Source organism: Melanerpes formicivorus, unplaced genomic scaffold (genome assembly GCF_026170545.1).
Source record: "Melanerpes formicivorus ecotype bairdi unplaced genomic scaffold, bMelFor1.0.p_v2 SCAF_135, whole genome shotgun sequence".
Classification (NCBI taxonomy): Eukaryota; Metazoa; Chordata; class Aves; order Piciformes; family Picidae; genus Melanerpes; species Melanerpes formicivorus.
Window position 1 is genome coordinate 385,972 of NW_027142487.1, and position 18,849 is coordinate 404,820.

At 58.3% G+C, this 18,849-nt stretch overlaps 1 protein-coding gene across 3 annotated transcripts in view; it reads left to right on the top strand.

Moving 5' to 3' along the window:
- The window catches only part of LOC137456745 (polycystin-1-like), a 90,831-nt gene that overhangs the window by 67,738 nt on the left and 4,244 nt on the right, over nucleotides 1-18,849 (top strand). For 2 of the 3 annotated variants that reach the window (XM_068168340.1, XM_068168341.1), the window contains exons 25-45: nucleotides 242-494; nucleotides 1,566-1,761; nucleotides 4,657-4,827; nucleotides 5,388-5,531; nucleotides 5,915-6,125; nucleotides 6,555-6,681; nucleotides 7,154-7,270; nucleotides 8,162-8,211; nucleotides 8,366-8,568; nucleotides 9,250-9,355; nucleotides 9,959-10,077; nucleotides 10,341-10,543; nucleotides 11,329-11,523; nucleotides 12,041-12,180; nucleotides 13,051-13,178; nucleotides 13,901-14,069; nucleotides 14,715-14,840; nucleotides 15,437-15,611; nucleotides 16,077-16,364; nucleotides 17,172-17,306; nucleotides 17,864-18,178. In XM_068168340.1, the coding sequence (XP_068024441.1) occupies nucleotides 242-494; nucleotides 1,566-1,761; nucleotides 4,657-4,827; nucleotides 5,388-5,531; nucleotides 5,915-6,125; nucleotides 6,555-6,681; nucleotides 7,154-7,270; nucleotides 8,162-8,211; nucleotides 8,366-8,568; nucleotides 9,250-9,355; nucleotides 9,959-10,077; nucleotides 10,341-10,543; nucleotides 11,329-11,523; nucleotides 12,041-12,180; nucleotides 13,051-13,178; nucleotides 13,901-14,069; nucleotides 14,715-14,840; nucleotides 15,437-15,611; nucleotides 16,077-16,364; nucleotides 17,172-17,306; nucleotides 17,864-18,178 (3,571 nt within the window). Of the gene's footprint in view, nucleotides 1-241; nucleotides 495-1,565; nucleotides 1,762-4,656; nucleotides 4,828-5,387; nucleotides 5,532-5,914; nucleotides 6,126-6,551; nucleotides 6,682-7,153; nucleotides 7,271-8,161; nucleotides 8,212-8,365; nucleotides 8,569-9,249; nucleotides 9,356-9,958; nucleotides 10,078-10,340; nucleotides 10,544-11,328; nucleotides 11,524-12,040; nucleotides 12,181-13,050; nucleotides 13,179-13,900; nucleotides 14,070-14,714; nucleotides 14,841-15,436; nucleotides 15,612-16,076; nucleotides 16,365-17,171; nucleotides 17,307-17,863; nucleotides 18,179-18,849 lie in introns of all 3 variants that reach the window. The other variant, XM_068168339.1, reaches the window with a different exon arrangement.

Here is an 18,849-nt window from a genome sequence, read left to right on the forward strand (position 1 = left end):
GGTCTCTTCCAACCTGGTTTGGTTTATTCTAAATAAAGGTTATCTCTAAAGGGTCTCTTCCCACCCAAGCCAGTCTGGGATGCTGTGAAGTTACACCACATTCCCTGGGCTCTTCCTCTGTGGGTGCTTGCCTGTCCCTGCAGCAGGATGCTTTCCATGGACACTCATCCATCACAGTGGGCTTTGTGTCCCTTCACCAAGCAGATGAATGATGTTCCCTTCCTGTCCTGCCCTTCTGCAGAACTGATGACCCAATCCAGAAATACTACTTCAACATCACAAACCACTTCAGCTGGACCCCCGTGGAGGTGACCCTGGGGCTGTACACCTCCCTCTGCCAGTACTTCAGCGAGGAGGAGAGACGCTGGAAAACAGAAGGCATCATCCCTTTGGAGGAGACCAGGCCAGACCAGGCTGTGTGCTTAACCCAGCACCTCACTGCCTTTGGGGCCAGTCTGTTTGTCCCCCCAAACTCCGTCCAGTTCATCTTTCCTGTGAGTAGGACAAAGCAGAGGCTCTGCAGCGTTGCCACAGGCTGAGCAGGTTGCTGTCACTAGGCTCCCGTGGGCTTGGTGTGGAAGCTGGGTCATGGCTGACTCGTGCCCAGATTGCAGACCAACACCTGAGAACCTGTGGGAGCTGCAGGTGGGCACAGCTCACAGAGAAGCTTGGTCCTCTGGTTATGAATGCTGCTTGCTCCTGCTAAAACCAGACCTTTGCAGATGGTTTAATTCCCTAGTCTGGGCCCCTCACAGTGTGTTCACCTCTTAGTGAGGTGCAAACCTTCCTTCCAGTATGGTCTTATCTCACCCAGCTTGCACCTCTGACCTGCTGCTTGCCTCCCAGAAAGCTCTGCTTACTCTCTTGGTGTGACATAGGTGGAAGCAGAGAGCCCTTGGCAGCTTCAGCCACCTGCTGCACTTACTCTGCACAGCCTGTGCAGGGAAAGGTCTCTCTCTGAGTATAAAAATGGTTTTGGTTGGGAAAGACCTTTAAGATTGAGTCCAACCCCTACCCCAGCACTGCCAGGTCACCACTCAACCATGGCCCTCAGCACCACATTTCTATGGCTTTGGAACCAATCCAGAGATGGGAACTGCACCACTGCCCTGGGCAGCCTGGGACAGGCCTTGACAGCCCTCAAGGAGAAGAAATTGCTCCTCATATCCAACCTGAACCTCCCCTAGGGAAATGTGATGACGTTTCCTCTTGTCCCCTTCGTTGCTTGTTCCTCCAGAGCCCAGCCCCCACCTGGCTCCAATCTCCTTTCAGGGAGCTGTAGAGAGCAGTGAGGTCTCCCCTCAGCCTCCTATTCTCCCAGCTGAACACACCCAGCACCTTCAGCTGCTCCTCCCCAGCCCTGTTCTCCAGACCCTTCCCCAGCTTTGTTGCCCTCCTCTGGGCCTTGCCCAGCCCCTCGATGTCCTTCTTGCAGTGAGGAAGCATTTGCCTGCAGTGTCTGTGAGCAATGGCACAGCAAGGAAAGAAGCAGCACAGCTCCTGGAGAATGGAGGTTTCCCCCTGGGAAAGGAGTAGCTGCTTTCAGTGTGTTTCTTTTCTTGTAGGCTCAAGGCCCAGGTCTCAACTACATAGTTCTGCTGACTTGTGCTGTCTGCTTTGTCACCTACTCGGTGGCTGCACTGATCGTGCACAAGCTGGACGTGATTGACGTGGCCCGGGTGGGGGTGATCCCCTTCTGTGGCAAGAATGGGCTGTATAAGTATGAGATCCTGGTGAAGACTGGCTGGGGTAGAGGCTCAGGTGAGTCCAGAGTCTGCTCCTCTGCTCAGTGGTATCCCTGTGGCTTCCCTGAGGTCTCCCCTCAGCACATCATAGTCACTGAGGCTGGAAAGGCCTCCAAGGTCAGCATTGTGCACAGGGCTGTTCCTGCTGGAGGTTCAAACCAACACAGGGTGGCTGGGGTTGGATAAGCCCTCTAAGATCATCCAGTCCAACCAGCAACTCAGCACCACCATGACCACATGTGCCCATGTGCCATATCTGTGTGTTTTTTGAACCTCCCTAGGGATGGTGAGTCCACCACCAGCCTGGGCAGCCTGTTCCCATACCTGACCACTCTGTTCCCTTGCAGGCCCCAGCACTGGGCTTGTGCTTGGAGCAGCAGCTCAGCAGTCAGTTCAGGGCTTCCCACAGCATCACCTCCCACAGTGTGGTGATGGGGCAGGTCAGCAGAGCTGTGCAAAAGAATCACAGAATCATAGAATCAATAAGGTTGGAAAAGACCTCAAAGATCATAGAGTCCAACCCATCACCCAACACCTCATGACTACCAAACCATGGCACCAAGTGCCACATCCAGTCCCCTCTTGAACACCTCCAGGGACGGCCACTCCACCACCTCCCTGGGCAGCACATTCCAGTGGCTAGCAACTCTCTCAGTGAAGAGCTTTCTCCTCACCTCCAGCCTGAGCCTCCCCTGGCACAGCTTGAGATGGTGTCCTCTTGTTGTGGTGCTGGGTGCCTGGGAGAAGAGGCCAACCCCCACCTGGCTACAACCTCCCTTCAGGGAGTTGTAGAGAGCAAGAAGGTCTCCCCTGAGCCTCCTCTTCCTGCTCTGGAGAACTGCCCTGTGAGGAGAGGCTGAGAGCCCTGGGGCTTTGTAGCCTGGAGGAGAGAAGGCTGAGAAGGCATTTAATAAAAGTTTATTAATATCTGAGGGCTGGGGGTCAGGAGGAAGGGGACAGGGAGAGGCTCTGCTCAGTTACACCCTGTGATAGGACAAGGGGCAATGGATGGTGTTGGAGTAGCAATCAATTCTGGTCCTAACAGCCGGGGGGCCACCAGGCCCCCCGGCCTTTTGTCACCACCACCATCACCCAGTGCACACCATGGGGAGGCCATGGGTACTCACCAGAGATGAGAGGAGGATCCTCCAGCCCCGAGGGGCTCAGCTTAGGGCTGCTGCCCTTCCTGGTGGGGATTACATAGGGGAGTGGGTGGGGAGGGCCAAGTGGCCACACCTGGGGTGGGAGGAGACTCCAACAGAGCCCAGGTGCTGTGGGTTTGAGGAGAAAAAGGGGGGAATGGGGTGGGTGGGATAGGAAAGTGGCAGAGATGGTGGTGAAAGGAGGAGATGCTAAAATAACTTTATTTTCAATCCATCTTCCATGATGCACAACTGCAGCTCATGGTTTGCTTTGCCTCCATACAAAAACACCAAGCCCATCCATTCTTCACAAAGCAAAGCACAGTGGTGGCCAATACAGTGAAACCTCTCCCTCAGTATCATTCTGCTTGGCAGCAAAACCTGTGCTTTTCAGATCAAAATAACAAGTTTTAACAACAACAACAAAGTTCTCCAAGAGTGAATTTTCTCCCTGGATAGCAGTAGACAACACCAGGATGCTGACGGGACTGGAGCATGTGCCCTGTGAGGAGAGGCTGAGAGCCCTGGGGCTTTGTAGTCTGGAGGAGAGAAGGCTGAGAGGGGATATAGTAAATGTTTATTAATATCTGAGGGCTGGGGGTCAGGAGGGATGGGACAGGGACAGGCTCTGCTCAGTTACACCCTGTGATAGGACAAGGGGCAATGGAGATAAACTGCAGCACAGGAGGTTCCACCTCAGCATGGGGAGGAACTTCTGCACTGGGAGGAACTTCTGCACTGGAGTCACAGAGCCCTGGAGCAGGCTGCCCAGGGAGGCTGTGGAGTCTCCTTCTCTGGAGCCTTTCCAGCCCCATCTGGATGTGTTCTGTGTGCCCTGTGCTGGGTTCTGTGCTCCTGCTCTGGCAGGGGCGTTGAACTCAATGATCTCCTGAGGTCCCTTCCAACCCCTAACATCCTGTGAGCCTGTGTGCTCTTGGGCTGGGACAAGCTGGAAGGAGCCACCCAGGGCACAAATACCCCAGGCCTGCTTCCCTGGACTGGTCTGAGGTTGCAATAACAGCCAAGAGGCAGCAGTTGTTCCTCACATCTGACCTTCTCCCACAACAGCACTCAGGTCCTGTGGGCCCCTTCGACCATTTGCCATTCTCCAGCTTCCATCACTTTGTTCCACCATCTGAATCTTTCCCAGCAGTGTGAAGGCAGACAGCTTGGGTCTCTGATCCAGGGCTGGGTTGGTAGCTAGAGCTGCCAGAAACATCATCCTGGCCTTAGAAATCCAGGCAGCTGGGATGTGGAGGCTCTAAACAAGGTTGGAGGTAGAACTGCCACTATGTCCCTGCCAGAAACCTGCTACTGCTGCTCTCAGTGTAACCACTAGTGTCACTGGGAGCAGCTGTCTCCTGAAGCCACCCAAAGGACCATCCAGGTTGAGCAGGTGGACTAAGGAGCATCTGGCAACTGGTACCAGAGACAAGACAAAGAAAAGAAGTCATTCTTGATGGAAATTCCCTCCACAACAAACATTTTCCACCAGGGTGTTAGCAAGGCAAGGAATGGCAGCTTCAGTCTCCTCCAAAGAGGAGAACCATGAGCATGGCAAGTCTATGCATCAGGCCAAGCTGAGCAGCTGCCCTGCAGGCTGTGTGACACCATCCTGGGGTATGGGGTGGCTGTGGAGCACGTCCCTCCCTCCCAGGTTTCCCTTCCGAGGGCTTGTTGCATCTGTCCACAGGTTGCTGGCAGTCAGGGCTGGGGAACCCCTCTGGCTTGGCTGGGCTTTTCTAACCAAGTCCCCTGACCTCTGCCAGGTACCACTGCGCACGTGGGCATTGCCCTGTATGGTGTGGAGCACAAAAGTGGTCACAGACACCTGGATGGGGAGAACGCCTTCCGCCGCAACAGCCTGGACGTGTTCCAGATCGCCACCGAGCGCAGCCTGGGCAGCATCTGGCGCATCCGCATCTGGCACGACAACAAGGGTGAGGCCTGAGGGGCTGGGGCCCACCACACCTGGGGCAGAACCAGGCTCTGCTCCACCCAGGACCTGGGCCTGCAGTCTGGATCAACCCTGGTGGGACACTGTGGCTTGGGGGGAGGGTGTGTGGGGGAGCACCGGCACAGGTTGTCCAGGGAGGCTGTGGCTGTCCCCTCCCTGGAGGTGTTCCAGGCCAGGCTGGATGAGGCCTTGAGCAGCCTGGGCTGGTGGGAGGTGTCCCTGCCCGTGGCAGGGGGTTGGAACTGGATGGTCTTTAAGGTCTTTTCCAACCCAAGCTGTTGTATGAATCTGTGAGGGTGAAGTCCCCACCATGAGTCATCTGGGCTGCACTCCCATACACACAGGAGGCAGCCTGCTGGCACAGTCTGAATGTCCATATGACCAAGGAGGTGACCTGGCTGTCACTCTGCAGTCCCCAGGAGAAGATGGCATCACAGGATGTCTCTGCCGTCCCACTGAGGGGCTGTTGCCTGGTTCTCAGCTCTGCAGCTCCACACAGGCAATGTCTGCATGAAATACATTCCTTCACCTCTGCACTTGCAGGCCTCAGCCCCTCCTGGTACCTGCAGCACGTCATAGTGCGGGACCTGCAGAGCAGCAAGAGCTACTTCTTCCTGGTGGACGCCTGGCTGTCGGTGGAGAGCGAGGACAGCGACGGCCTGGTGGAGAAGGAGGTTTATGCTGCTAGTGAGTGCTCACCCAGGCTGTTGGGTGTGATGGGGGAGCAGCATGGTCCTGAGCAACATGGCCCTGAGCCAAGAGGGAGATTCAGACTGGAGAGAAGGGAGAAAGGCTTGACACAGGCTGGGGAGAGCCTGGCCCAGGTTGCCCAGGCAGGTGGTTGATGCCTCATCCCTGGCACCATCCTAGGTCAGGTTGTTTGGGGCTGTGGGCAACCCGCTGTGGTCAGGGATGTCCCTGCTGGCTGCAGGGGGCTGCGCTGGATGAGCTTGTAAGATTCTTTCCCACCCAAAGCAGCCTGGGATTCTGTAGCAGCAGTCAGAGGAGGGCCCACTGCTAGGTGCCCTCTGCAGGGCAGGCGTCCCTGAGCGTCCATGTGTGTGTGCCAGGCGAGGCTGAGCTGCGGAGCTGCTGGCGGCTGCTGCGCGTGGAGCTGCAGCGAGGGTTCAGCGAGAAGCACCTCTGGCTGTCGCTGTGGGACCGGCCGCCCCGCAGCCGCTTCACCCGCCTGCAGAGAGCCTCCTGCTGCTGCCTCCTCGTCTTCCTCTTCCTCTGTGCCAACGCCGTCTGGTACGGTGTGGTGGGCAACGCTGGCCTCAGGTACGCCCTGCCCTGCCCTGCCCTGCCCTGCCCTGCCCTGCCCCGTGCTGCTCTCCCCCAGCCCTGCCCAGCCCTGCCCTGCCCTGCCCCGTGCTGCACTGCCCCAGCCCTGCCCTGCCCTGTGCCGCACTCCCCCAGCCCTGCCCTGCCCACGCTGCTACCCTCCTGCCCTGCCTGCGCTGCCCTTCACGGCAGGACGAGGCCTCAGGGCTGCTGTCTGTGGCTGCCCTTGAGTCCTGCTCTTCCTGTTCCAAAGAACATGGGACCAGGACATGGCTGACCAAGGACAAACCAACTTTCCCCTGTCCCTGGCTGACACAGCCCACACCTGTTTCCTTCTCTTGCACATCTGGAGGGCCAGCTGTGCAGTTTAGCTGGCAACCCCGAGTGTCCCTGCTGACTCTGGCCTCTGGTCTTGCTTCAAAGCAGCAGTGTGGCCGTTTCCAACCTGGTCCCAGTTAATGTGGACACGGTGGCTGTGGGTCTGGTGTCCAGCGTGGTGGTCTACCCTCTCTACCTGGTCATCTTATTTCTCTTCCGGATGGCTCGTGGCAAGGTAATGAGGGGAGGTAGTTGCAGGCTGCTCAGGTGGGTGTGGTGCCACCAGGTTTGCTCACCTGAGGCCAGCTCCTGCTGTTTGTGGCTCATCATTCCTCCAGCTGCTCTCTGTAGTTTCACAGTCGTGCCACTGCCCTGCACCATGGCCAGACCCTTGCCCGCAGCAAGTCTCAGCCTCCCTGCTGAGCTGGGAGCAGCCCCTGATCTCGGAGGTCACTGCCTACTTCTGAGCATGCACACACAAACCTAAGTGGGCAGCTTTTACAAGTATCAGAGGGGTGGTGGGCTGTGCTATGTGTGGGTAGCAGTGCTCAAGGTGGCTGGCAGGCAGTGGAGGATGCCTCAGCCCTTCCTGCACGAGCGTGGAGCTCCCCAGCCGAGCAGAGAGCTGATGGGTTCCACTGAGCTGCAGGATTCTGAGGCCACCTCCAACCCTTGCTTTCCTGCTCTAACCTTCCTGCCTCCTGCAGGTCTCAATCACCCCTCCCCTCACCCACTCAGACCAGCAATCCTTGGAGATTGACAACTACCTGGACTCCTCCATCCTCGACAGCTCCTTCCCCACCTTCCCTGGGCTGCGGGCAGAGGTAAGCTGCTTCCCACCCCAGGGCTGGATAAGCTGCAGGGCTCTGTGTGCTCCCCTGCATGGACAATGTCCATCCTCAACTGCCAGTTCAGGAGATGGTGCCTCTGGTGAGGAAGGAGAGCCACAGCCCTTCATCTCTGCCAGCCCCAGGTACTGAGCACAAGCTGACTGCACCTCCTGCTCTGCCTGGGGTTGAGGGAGGTGATGCTGCCTCTCTGCTCTGCTGAGACCCCCTTGCAGTGCTGGGGCAGCTCTGAAGTCCTCCGCTCAGACGGGGACCTGTTGGAGCAGGGCCAGAGGAGGCCACAGCAATGCTGGGAGGGCTGGAAGCCCTCTGCTGTGAGGCCAGGCTGAGAGTTGGGGTTGTTCAGTCTGGAGAAGAGAAGGCTCCAGGAGACCTTCTGGTAGCCTTGCAGTGCTTGAAGGGCTGAGCAGAAAGCTGGGGACAGACTTTTGAGCAGAGCCTATGGTGACAGGAGAAGGGGGGATGGCTTGAACTGAAAAAAGGAGATTTAGACTGGAGAGAAGGAAGAGAAGGAAGAGATTTGTTACACCGAGGGTGTTGAGAGCCTGGCCCAGAGCTGGTACAAGCCCCATGCCTGGCACCATTCCAGCTCAGGTTGGGGTTCTGAGCAGCCTGCTCTGGTTGGGGATGTCCCTGCTGGCTGCAGCAGGGTTGGACTGGATGAGCTTTGGAGGTCCCTTCCCACCCACACCAGTCTGGGATTCTGTGGGTATTCCCAGCATGCCTGGGCACCTCCTGGAGGCGTGGAGCCAGGGCTAGCAGCAGCTCAGGCTTCTGTCTCCACTGCCTGCTGACGGTGACAAAGTGCTGGTTTAGCCAGGCACAAACCAGTGTCAGGTGCCTGAGGTTTCTCCACTCCCTCCACAGGCCTTCTCTGAGCAAACCAAAACAGATCTGTTCCTGGAGGACTCCAAGAGGTGAGTGGGTTTGTGGGGGTGGAGCAAGCAGGGGTTTAGTGCCATGTTCTGCTTTGGTGGCTGGGGTTGTGCTCTTCCCAGAGCTCCTTCACACTGCAGCTTTGCCTTCCCCACACACCCCTGATGCTTGCACTCATTCTCTGTTTCTCCACAGCCTGGTGCGCTGGCCCTCCAGTGAGGCCCTGCTGAGCTGGCCAGACCTCCTCAGCGACCCCTCCATCATGGGCAACACCATCCAGAAGCTGAGGAGAGGCCGAGCCAGCCGCCACCTCGGCCTGGAGGCCCCGCTGCCTGCGGAGGAGGACAGCCTCTCGCTGGCTGTCCACCAGGGCCAGCCTCGCTATTTCTCTGCCTCGGGTGGGTCTGAGGGCAGCCTTGCTCTGGGCCAGGCTTTGAGTGGCCAGGGAAGGGCAGGAGGAACAGTCTGGCCCCTGGCAGAGCCTGTCCCAGCACTGCTGGCTGCAGAGTGAAGGGCAGAAGTCTGCTTCTCTAGAGATTTTAAGTCCCACCTGGCTGCATTCCTGTGTGACCTGTCCTGGGGGATCCTGCTTTGGCAGGGGGATTGCACTTGATGATCTCTGGAGCTCCCTTCCAACCCCCACCACGCTCTGGTTCTGTGGTTGTATTTTCTTAGTTGGGATTTCAGTCTGGGAAGGCAGAAATCCTGGTGTGGGTTGGACTGCAGTGAGTGGCCACCATGCTGCTGGCAGGCCAGGAGCAAGGTCCTGTGTTCCCATGGGATCTGAGACAATCAGAGCTTCTTCACTGGTTGCAAAGCCACAGTAAATGCCTGGGGGCAGAGAACGTGGCCTCCTGCACCACCAGCTTCATGCCAGGCTCTGCAGCCAAGCTGGAGATAGACAGGAGCTGGGGGTCAGGGTGCAGGGGAGGACTGTCCCGTGGAGAAGGAGCTCACCCTGGCCCTCCTCCTCCTCAGTTGCACAATGTGGCTGATCCTGAGGAGTACAGCACTGTCCCCCAGTGTGGGGCTGGTGCTGGGTGCTGGGCTCCTGCCAATGCTATCTGCTCTTTCCCCAGATGAGGACCTGATCCGTCAGATCCTGGCAGATGGAGCTAGTGGCATCTCCCACCCCCAGGACCTTGGGCCATACATGAGGGCTGAAACAGATCTGATCTCAGGCCTGTAAGTATCTGGGGAGTTGAATCCCCCTCTGAGCCTCCTGGCCCTTGGTCTCCAGCAGAGCTCCACAGTGGCTGAGCTGATCTGGGTTTGAGACATTGCAAGATGCCTGGGGCAGCCTTGTCATGGTCACTGTGTTCTTGCTGGCCATGAACCCTGCAGCCCCAAAGCCAGAATCAAAGCACAGGTCTGGTGAGGAGCAGCTGAGGGAGCTGGGAGCGTTCAGCCTGGAGAAAAGGAGACTGAGGGGAGACCTCATTGCTCTCTGCAGCTCCCTGAGAGGAGGTTGGAGCCTGGTGGGCCTTTGTCTTCTGAGTAACAAGCAATGGGACAAGAGGAAATGGCCTCAAGTTACCCCAGGGCAGGCTTAGGTTGGCCATGAGGAACAACTTCTTCCCCTTGAGGGCTGTCAAGCTCTGTCCCAGGCTGCCCAGGGCAGTGGTGCAGTCCCCATCCCTGGAGGGGTTTCAAAGCCCTGGAGCTGTGGTGCTGAGGGCCATGGTTGAGTGGTGCTCTGGCAGTGCTGGGTTGAGTTGGACTCCATGATCTTGAAGGTCTCTTCCAACCCAAAGCATTGTACAATTCTTCACCCCTTTGCCTTGGCAGTTCCAGCATGTTTGGGGAGAAAGTGGAGGCTGTCATGATGCAGAAGTTGAATGACAAGGGCCAGAGCATGGCAGCTCCTCCCAGGGAAGTCAGCAGATCAGCCAAATCAACATGGACAGGTATGAGTGCTGCAGTTTGCTCATCCAGCCCAAGCCCCTGCAGCCAGCAGGGACATCCCCAACCAGAGCAGGCTGCTCAGAGCCCCAAACAGCCTGGCCCGGGATGGTTCCATGGCTGGGACCTCCCAGGTTGGGATAACCTCTCCAAACTCGCCCAGGACTAGTGGAGAGCTTTGTGCTGGGCCAGCGGTGTGCCCAGCCCTTCCTGTGCCACTGGGACCTTTCTGCAGTGGCACTGCCCCTGGCTTCCCTTGCTCCTCCAGTGGCAGACCAGGCCTTCCGGAAGCGCTTGCTGCCGGCCTGGTGCTCCCGGCTGGCTCACGGCCTCAGCCTGCTGCTCTCGGCCGCCGCCGCGGCGCTCTCCGTCTGGATCGGGGTTGGCTTTGCTTCCAGCGTTGCCCTCATGTGGCTCATCTCAGGGATATTCAGCTTTCTGGCATCCTTCTTGGTCTGGGAGCCGCTGAAGGTAAGGAAAACGAGAGGGCACCAGCATGTATCTGCATGTGAGGCCACAGCTGGAGTGCTGGGGCCAGCTCTGGGCTCCCCAGTTCAGTACAGACAGGGAACTGCTGGAGAGAGCCCAGGGGAGGCTGCAAAGCTGCTGAGGGGCCTGGAGCAGCTCTGTGAGGAGCACAGGCTGAGAGCCCTGGGGCTGAGAGCCTGCAGAAGAGCAGCTCCAGAGGGGAGCTGAGCAATGCTCAGCAAGAGATAGAGGCTGGGGGGCAAGAGGCTGGGGCCAGGCTCTGCTCAGTGGTGCCCAGGAACAGGGCAGGGGGCACAAACTGGCACCCAGGAGGTTCCATCTGAGCAGGAAGAGAAATTTCTTTGGTGTGAGGCTGCTGGAGGCCTGGAGCAGGCTGCCCAGAGAGGTTGTGGAGTCTCCTGGTCTGGAGAGCTTCCAACCCCCCCTGGGCATTCTGCCCCTGGGCAAGCTGCTGTGGGTGCCCTGCTGGAGCGGGGGTTGGACTGGGTGATTCCCAGAGGTCCCTTCCAGCCCCTACTAGTCTGGGTTCTGGGATTAGCTGTAATTATCCTCCTGTCTAGGTACCAACCCAGCCAGCCTGGACACTGTCTGCATCCCTGCAGCATCCTGCACACCAGCTGCAGTAGCAGAGGCAGGGCTGGGGGCAGTTTGCTTTGGAGGACATCCAGCTGCTCTCAGAGCGCTCAGGACCTGTGCCCTGGTGGCTGTTGGTGCTCAAGGCCCACAGGAGGTGCTCTGCAGCCTCACCGCTCTGCTTGTGTCCCCAGGTCCTGCTGGAAGCCCTCTACTTCTCGCTGGTTGCCAAGCGCCTGCACCCCGAGGAGGATGACACTCTGGTGGAGCACCCCTATGTAGAGCATGTCTCGGAGAAGATCAGCAAAGTCCGACCCCCACAGGGCTTTGCCCTCTTCCAGGCCAAGGAGGAGGCCAGGAAGGTCAAACTGCTGCACAGAATGCTGAAGGTGAGCCACCTCCTGCCCGTGGTGCTGAGGGCAGAGAGCTGGCTCCAGGAGCTGAGATCAGTCTTTGTGTGTCCTCCCAGTCCAGCTATGACTCCCTGAGCTAGTAGGTGCATAGCTCCAGTCTCTGCCTCAGTTTCCCCATCTGTCTGGTGGTGACATTCCTCTTGTTTGTGAAGCTCTGAGATCTGAGGTGGCTGGAAAGCAGAACCATAGAGGGGTGGTTTGGGGAGGCCAGCATGTTTGACTCCGTAACTGGAGGGTTTGGGGTAGGCTGAGGTTTGCAGTGTGGAGCAGGTGGCAGCTTGCACAAGGAAAATCATTAGCTGAGGTTTGGAGGTATCCTACCTAGGAGCAGGAGTTCCAGTGGCTTTGCAGCTCCTTAGGTCTCATCCTGGGGACACCCAGCTGCTCTAACTGGGTAAGGGCTGGAAACCCCAGGACTGGTGGAAGCTGGGGATGGAAGTGAGGACCAAGCTCCCTGTGCTGGGTGCAAGCCCTTTCTCTCTCTGCATGCCAGAATTCCCTGATCTACATGATGTTCCTGCTGGTGATCCTGCTCACCAATTATGGAGATGCCTCCCGCCACAGCAGGGCCTTTCTCCTGCAGAGCTCCATCAAGCAGCAGCTGGGCAGCAGCGAGTTCCTGCGCATCAAGAGGTGACTGGGGCTGGGCAGGAGCTGGAACAAGCTGTTGCCTTCAACTGTTAAGCTGTGCAGGGCTGAAGTGAGGAGCTGGGGAGCAGCTTGTGCTCCACAGTTGCTCCTATAAAGCAATGCTTTGGCTTGAAAGAGACCTTAAAGCTCAGCCAGCTCCAACGCCCTGCCATGGGCAGGGACCCCTCCCACCAGCTCAGGCTGCTCAAGGCCTCATCCAGCCTGGCGTGGAACAGCTGCAGGAGGGAACAGCCACAGCCTCCCTGGGCAACCTGTGCCATTGTCTCCCCACTCTCACTCTCAAGAATTTCTTCCTCATCTCCAGTCTCAGTCTCCCCTCTCCCAGCTCCAAGCCACTGTCCCTCATCCTGCCACTTCCATCCTTTGCCACAAGTCCCTCCCCAGCTCTCCTGGAGCCCCTGCAGGTACTGGCAGGCTGCTCTAAGGTGTCCCTGGAGCCTTCTCTTCTCCAGTCTGAACAGCTCCAACTCTCTCAGTCTGTCCCCATAGGGGAGGTTCTCCAGTCCTCTGATCATCTTCATGGTCTCCTGTGGCCCCTCACCAGCTTGTCCCAGCCACCCAAAGCCACAGAAGCTTTTACTTTCCATGATTTGCATCTGGAAGGAATCCAGTGAAGTCGATGGAGTTCTGGGGTGAAGGTGGTGTGAAGGGAGCAGAGCAGAATCAGGTCCTTAAATGTTGTCTCTTTTCCACTGCACTGCCACAGCCCCACTGGTCTGCCCCTCCTCCAGGTGCCAGCTGGATCTCCTTTAGGTTAGGCAAGTCAGGCGAGTCCTCTGCTCCAGATGGTGGTGGGTGAGACCTGCAGAGCTGTCCCCGAGCTGTGTCTCTCCCCCCTTTGCCCTGTTGCAGGTCAGATCAGTTCTGGCTCTGGATGTCTCAGGTGTTCCTCCCATACCTCTACCACAACCGCTCCGCCCAGGAGAGCTCCAGCACCACGCTGGGCACCGCCCGCCTGCGCCAGCTCCGCCTGCAGGAAGGTACCTGGGCCAGGAGGGCACAGGGCTCCGCTGTCACCAGCTGGGTGGTGACATTTCTGGAGGGATGAAATGGCCATGGCTGGGTGCAGATGGGGCTGAGGGAAGCAAGGCAGAGGTGACAGAGGCAGCTTGTCCTTTGTGACCTGCATTGGTTCTGCTCCTGTCAAGCTGATCGGCGAATCGCAGGATGCGTTTGCCTGGGAGGGACCTTTCAGGCCATGGAGTCCAACCCTTGACCCAGCACTGCCAGGGCACCACTCAGACATGGCCCTCAGTACCACATCTCCAGGGCTTTGAAATCCCTGAAGGGAGGGGGACTCCACCACTGCCCTAGGCAGCTTGACCCAGGCCTTGACAGCCCTCAAGGGAAAGAAATTGTTTCTCATGTCCAACCTAAAGCATTTCCTCTTGTTCCTTGGGAGAAGAGCCCAACCCCCACCTGGCCCCAGCCTCCTCTCAGGGAGCTGTAGAGAGCAAGGAGGTCTCCCTCAGCCTCCTCTTCTCCACACTGAACACCCCCAGCTCCCTCAGCTGCTCCTCACCAGCCCTGTTCTCCAGACCCTTCCCCAGCTTTGTTGCCCTTCTGGGGCTCACAGGGATTTGAAGAGGGGTTGACTTTGTGGCCTTGTCTCTGAGGACATGGAGGTGGAGTGGGCTTGTGAAGAAGGGAGATAGCAGGTGTGACAGCTCTCTGTGGGGTGACAGTGTTGGTTTCATTCCAGCTGAGTGCCAGCGTAGTGCCCAGGACATCCTGCACAGCCTGGGCCGGGCTGGCAGGAGGAGCTGCACCGACCCTCACAGCTTCTCCACTGCTGACTATGGAGCTGGCTGGGAGAAGGCAGCTGTGAACTTGACAGCTGCATGGTCCCACTCACCACCTGACCTGACAGGGTAAGGAGCTGCCCAGTCTGCATCTACCCCCCTGCTCCATTCACCAGAGATGTGGCCCTCTCTCCAGTTGATCTGGTGCCCATCGTGCTTCCCAGCCTGGTCCCAGTGAGGCCAACTGCAGCCCCTGAGCCTGGCAAGGTGCAAATAAACACGGAAGTGCCCTGGACGTGTGCAGAGTGGTGATAGGAGTGGTGGGAGGCAAGTAGCTGCTGCTCGTCCAGCTTCCCTGGAGATGGACAGTACCACCGTGGGCTGTCTGAAGGGCAGCATCCTGCTGTTCTGGGGCCCAGGGGCATCTCCAAGAGCAAAGCCGAGCTGCAGGACAAGGTCATCCAAGCCCCCATGGGGCCCACAGAGCAGCACTGGCTTTCTGCTAAAGAACTGGGTTGTGGAGATTGGCCTTGACCAACATGCTGGGCATTAAATCAAGGTTAATTTCCGCTCTGGTTTGTTCCTGAAAACATCTTCATTGAAGTCTGAGGGACCAGAGGGGCTTGGGGCTGTTGGGAACACTGAGATGGATGCAGTGTGTCCTGTGAGATGAGTCGTGAGGCGGTTGTCACCCCTGGAGGTGCCACTCTGGGGGCAGGGTCACACAGGAGTCAGTGTCCTTCAGCTCTCCCCCCCGGCTCCTCTTCTCTGCAGGGTCTGGTACTGGGGCTACAGCTCCTTCTACGACAGCAGTGGCTACGTGCAGGAGCTGGGCCCCTCCCTGGAGGAGAGCAAGGCTCAGCTGGAGTTCCTTCAGCAGCACACTTGGATTGACAACATGTGAGTGTGGCAGGGGAAAGGAAGTGTTCTGCTCTCACCCAAGTCTGCAAGGGGTGCTCCTGGGCTGCCCCTGGGGGAAAGGATCTGTGGTCCTATCAAACAGTGACAGCAGAGTTGGGGTTAGAACCACAGGACTGTTGAGGGTGGAAGGGACCTTTGACCTCACCAAGTCCAACAGCTTGCCCAAAGCTCACAGCCCACCCCTGCTGCTGAGCCACTGCCACTGCACCACCTCCCTCAGCACCACATCCATGCAGCCTTCCAGGGACGGGAACTCCACCACTGCCCTGGGCAGCCTGGGCCAGTGCCTGAGAGTACTTTCTGGGAAGAAATTGTTCCTCACGTCCAACCTAAACCTCCCCAGCACAGCTTGACGCCATTTCCTGTTCTCCTGTCACTTGTTGCATGTGAAGAGAGCCCAACCCCCACCTAGCTGCAGCCTCCTGCCAGGGAGCTGCAGAGAGCTCCCCCCAGCCTCCTCCACACTAAACACCCCCAGCTCCCTCAGGGCTCCTCACAGACTCATTCAAGGCCCTTCACCAGCTTGCTTGCTCTTAGTGTTGTCCCAGTGCCCTGAGCTGCTCTTTTCTCCTCAGGAGTCAGGTGGTCTTTGTGGAGCTGATGCAGTACAACCCCAGTGTGGACCTGCATGTGGCCATCACCCTGCAGCTGGAGTTCCTGGGGGATGGCCAGGCCATGGCTGCCGTCACCATCAGCCCCTTCCCGCTGCTGCGGCTCAGCGAGGGAGTCACCCTGCAGCTCCTCATGATGGTGAGCCTGCTGCCTGCCCTCTCCTCCTCTTCCCTCTGGGTCACTGCACAAGGGACCCTGGGCTCCCAGAAAGGCAGTGTTGGTCACTGTGGACCTCTTCCTCAGGCCACTTGTCCCCATGCCTGGCACCACTCTGCTCCCAGGCCTGCACAGCACAGAGAAGCCGTGCCTGGCACCGCTGAGGGACAGGAGGTTCCCTGCCTGGGGCAGGAGGTTCCCTGCCTGGGCCAGGGGTCAGTGTGAGCAGAGCCTTCTGGCTGCTTCCCCCATGCCACCAGTGTGCTGGGCATGGTTCAGGGAGCTTGAGGGAGCTGTGAAGGTCTGGAAGGGCTCAAGGGGTGCCCCAGGTGTAGGCTGCCAGAACTCAGCCTGGGACTTGGAGCTTTTATTGTCCTGGGGTGGTGCAGCACAGCAGCCAAGCAATTGCCTTCTCCTTCCCTGGTAACTTCTCCATTCCTCTCCCAGGTCTTCCTCATGATGTTTGTGGTCTACTTCGTGGTGTCTGAGTCACTGTCCATCAAGAAGGAAGGCAGAGCCTACTTCACCCAGTGGGGCAACTATGGCCAATGGCTCTTCATCCTGCTCACTACCTGCACGGTGCTGGTGCACCTCAGCCAGGCCACCCTTGCTGACCAGCAGTGGCTCAAGTACCTCAACAACCGCAAAGGATTCACCAACTTCTACCAGGTGGCCTTCCTCAACACCATCTTCAGCAGCTTGGCTGCCTCTCTCCTCTTCCTCTTGACTGTGCAGGTATGGAGAGGGTTGGGTGGGAGCAGCACATGGACAGGGATGTTGCTTTGGTCCTCCTATGCCAGTTAGTCAGCCGTGTCCAGCCCCACGGCAGGGGCAGCAAAGGACCTCGATGTAAAAGGAAGTGCAAGGGTTCTTCCTGCCGTGCCAGACACACAAGAGGGCTGCTGCAAGGCAGAGCAGATGCCATCCACCTCTGCTGGAGACACTTCAGGTCTCTAAAGCCTCACAGCCCTCGGTTCCCTTGAGGACTTCAGCCTCACTTCAGCTCATGGCTGAGCTGATTTTGTCTTCAGGGAGCCTTTTGTGGGTAGGATGTGTCCTCCACTTTGCCAGTGTAAGCTTCTCCTGCTTAAAGGAGTCCAGGGGGGGCTGAGTGCTGGACATCCTCAACAGGGAGCACAGATTCACAGCATACTGGGGCTGCAAGTGCCAGAGCTCCCCTGCACCCTGGTGCTTCTTGGAGGTCCTTTGAGCTGGCAGGGAGCAGAACTGGTCCCACATGTGGAGGCTGTGAGGCATTGGGGAAGCAGCTGAGGGCCAGCTCCAAGGACAGCCCTGTGTGCTGATCCCAGGGACTCTGGCACAGTGTGAATCATGGAACCACAGAATCAGTTTGGTTGAAGGACCCCCTCAAGACCACCAAGTCAGAGCATTGTGTATCTGTAGCTGCAGGACAAGAGCAGAGCACACCAAAAGGTCCATTCCTCATGGCAGGGCAGGGCTGGTGTGGAAGAGGCTCTGCAGCAGCACACTGGGCTGGCAGGACCTCAGGGCACCTCACAGCCTCCTTTCTCCTGCCCCCAGGCCGCGCAGCAGCTGCGCTTTGTCCGGCAGTGGTCTGTCTTTGGGAAAGCCTTTCAGAAGGCCATGAAGGAGCTGCTGGCTGCAGGCCTGGTGTTCACCCTCCTCATCCTGGCCTACGCTCAGCTTGGCTTCCTGGTAAGGACCTGCTGTCCCCATGTCTCCCTGGAGAGTGGCTGGTGGCAGCAAGGGCTGCCCAGGCTCCTGCTGGGCCTTGCTCCTCACCACACCTGTGCGTCCTCAGGAATGCTTGTGTCTGCCACAGGCCAGGTATCTTTGGCCAGGGGTTGTGTCTTTGGCCTGTGCCTGTCCCAGCTGATTCATGGCCCCTCCTCAGGGCTCGTGTTTTGCAAGCTGGGGTGATGAGTACTGGGGGTCAGTGCTCGTAGTGATGGGATGAACTGGGAGAGGGGAGATTGAGACTGGAGATTGGGAAGAAATTCTTTCCAGTGAGGGTGGTGAGATGCTGGCAGAGGCTGTCCAGGGAGTTTCTGGATGTCACCTCTCTGGAGGTGGTGAAGGCCAGGCTGGATGAGGCCTTGAGCAGCCTGGGCTGGTGGGAGGTGTCCCTGCCCATGGCAGGGCCTTGGAACTGGATGATCTTTAAGGTCTCTTTCAACTCAAAGTGTGATGCTATGGATGTTTGCCTGCTGATCCCTTCCCATTCCATCCCGTCCCTGATGTCCACTCTGCAGCTCTTCTCCTCCTCCTCGGAGTCCTTCCGCAGCGTTGGCAGCAGCCTCCTGCTGCTCCTCGCCATGCCGCGGGGCAGTGTGAGCCTCCGGCCCGGCCTGCCCCAGCCCTCGGGGCTCTACTGCCTGTTCTGCTCCAGCTACATCATCCTGGAGGTGTGGATGGTGCTGAGGCTGTTCGCCGTGGTGCTGATCCACAGCTACCGGGAGATGCGCTTCGAGCTCTACCGCCCTGCCTTCGAGCCCCAGGACTATGAGATGGTTGAGCTCTTCCTGCGCAGGCTCAAGATGTGGATGGGTTTCAGCAAGGCCAAGGAGGTGAGCAAGGCCTGGGAGATGCTGTGGGGAAGAGCCCAGGAGCAGGCTTGCAGAGTCAGCCTGGGGTTGATTTAGTGGGGGTGGCTTTCTGAGCTCTGGCACTTGGTGACCCCAAAGGTCTCTGCCAACCCAACAGTTCTGTGGTTCTGATGTCCACATCGGGGAACCCCAGGCTGCTTTGGGACCTTCAAACCCCATCCAGTCCAACCCCCTGCAGTCAGCAGGGACATCTGCAGCTAGAGCAGGCTCACAGCCCCAAACAACCTGACCTGCAGTGGTTCCTGGCATGGGGACATCTCCCACTCTCTCTGGCCTACCTAGGCCAGGTCTCAGCACCCTCAGTGTCAAACATTTCTTCTGTGTCTAGTCCACATTTCCATCCTTACCCTTCCTTTGCCTCTGGCTGCTTTCTGCTGCTCTTCACAGTCAGGTTCCTCTGGCAGGTGACCATTCCTGGAGGCCCAAGAGATGGGTTAGCTGTGGGAGGATGTAGGGCCATCTGCTGCCAGTTCTGTCCCACAGTTCCAGGTGTGTTTATCTGGCATCTGTCCCTGACTCAGCCAGGAGTGGCTCAGAGCATCCCTGTCTGGGGCAGGACATAGTGGTGCCTGTGGGACAGGACATAGTGGTGCCTGTGGGACATTGTTCCCAGCTCCAGTGGCAGCCCGGAC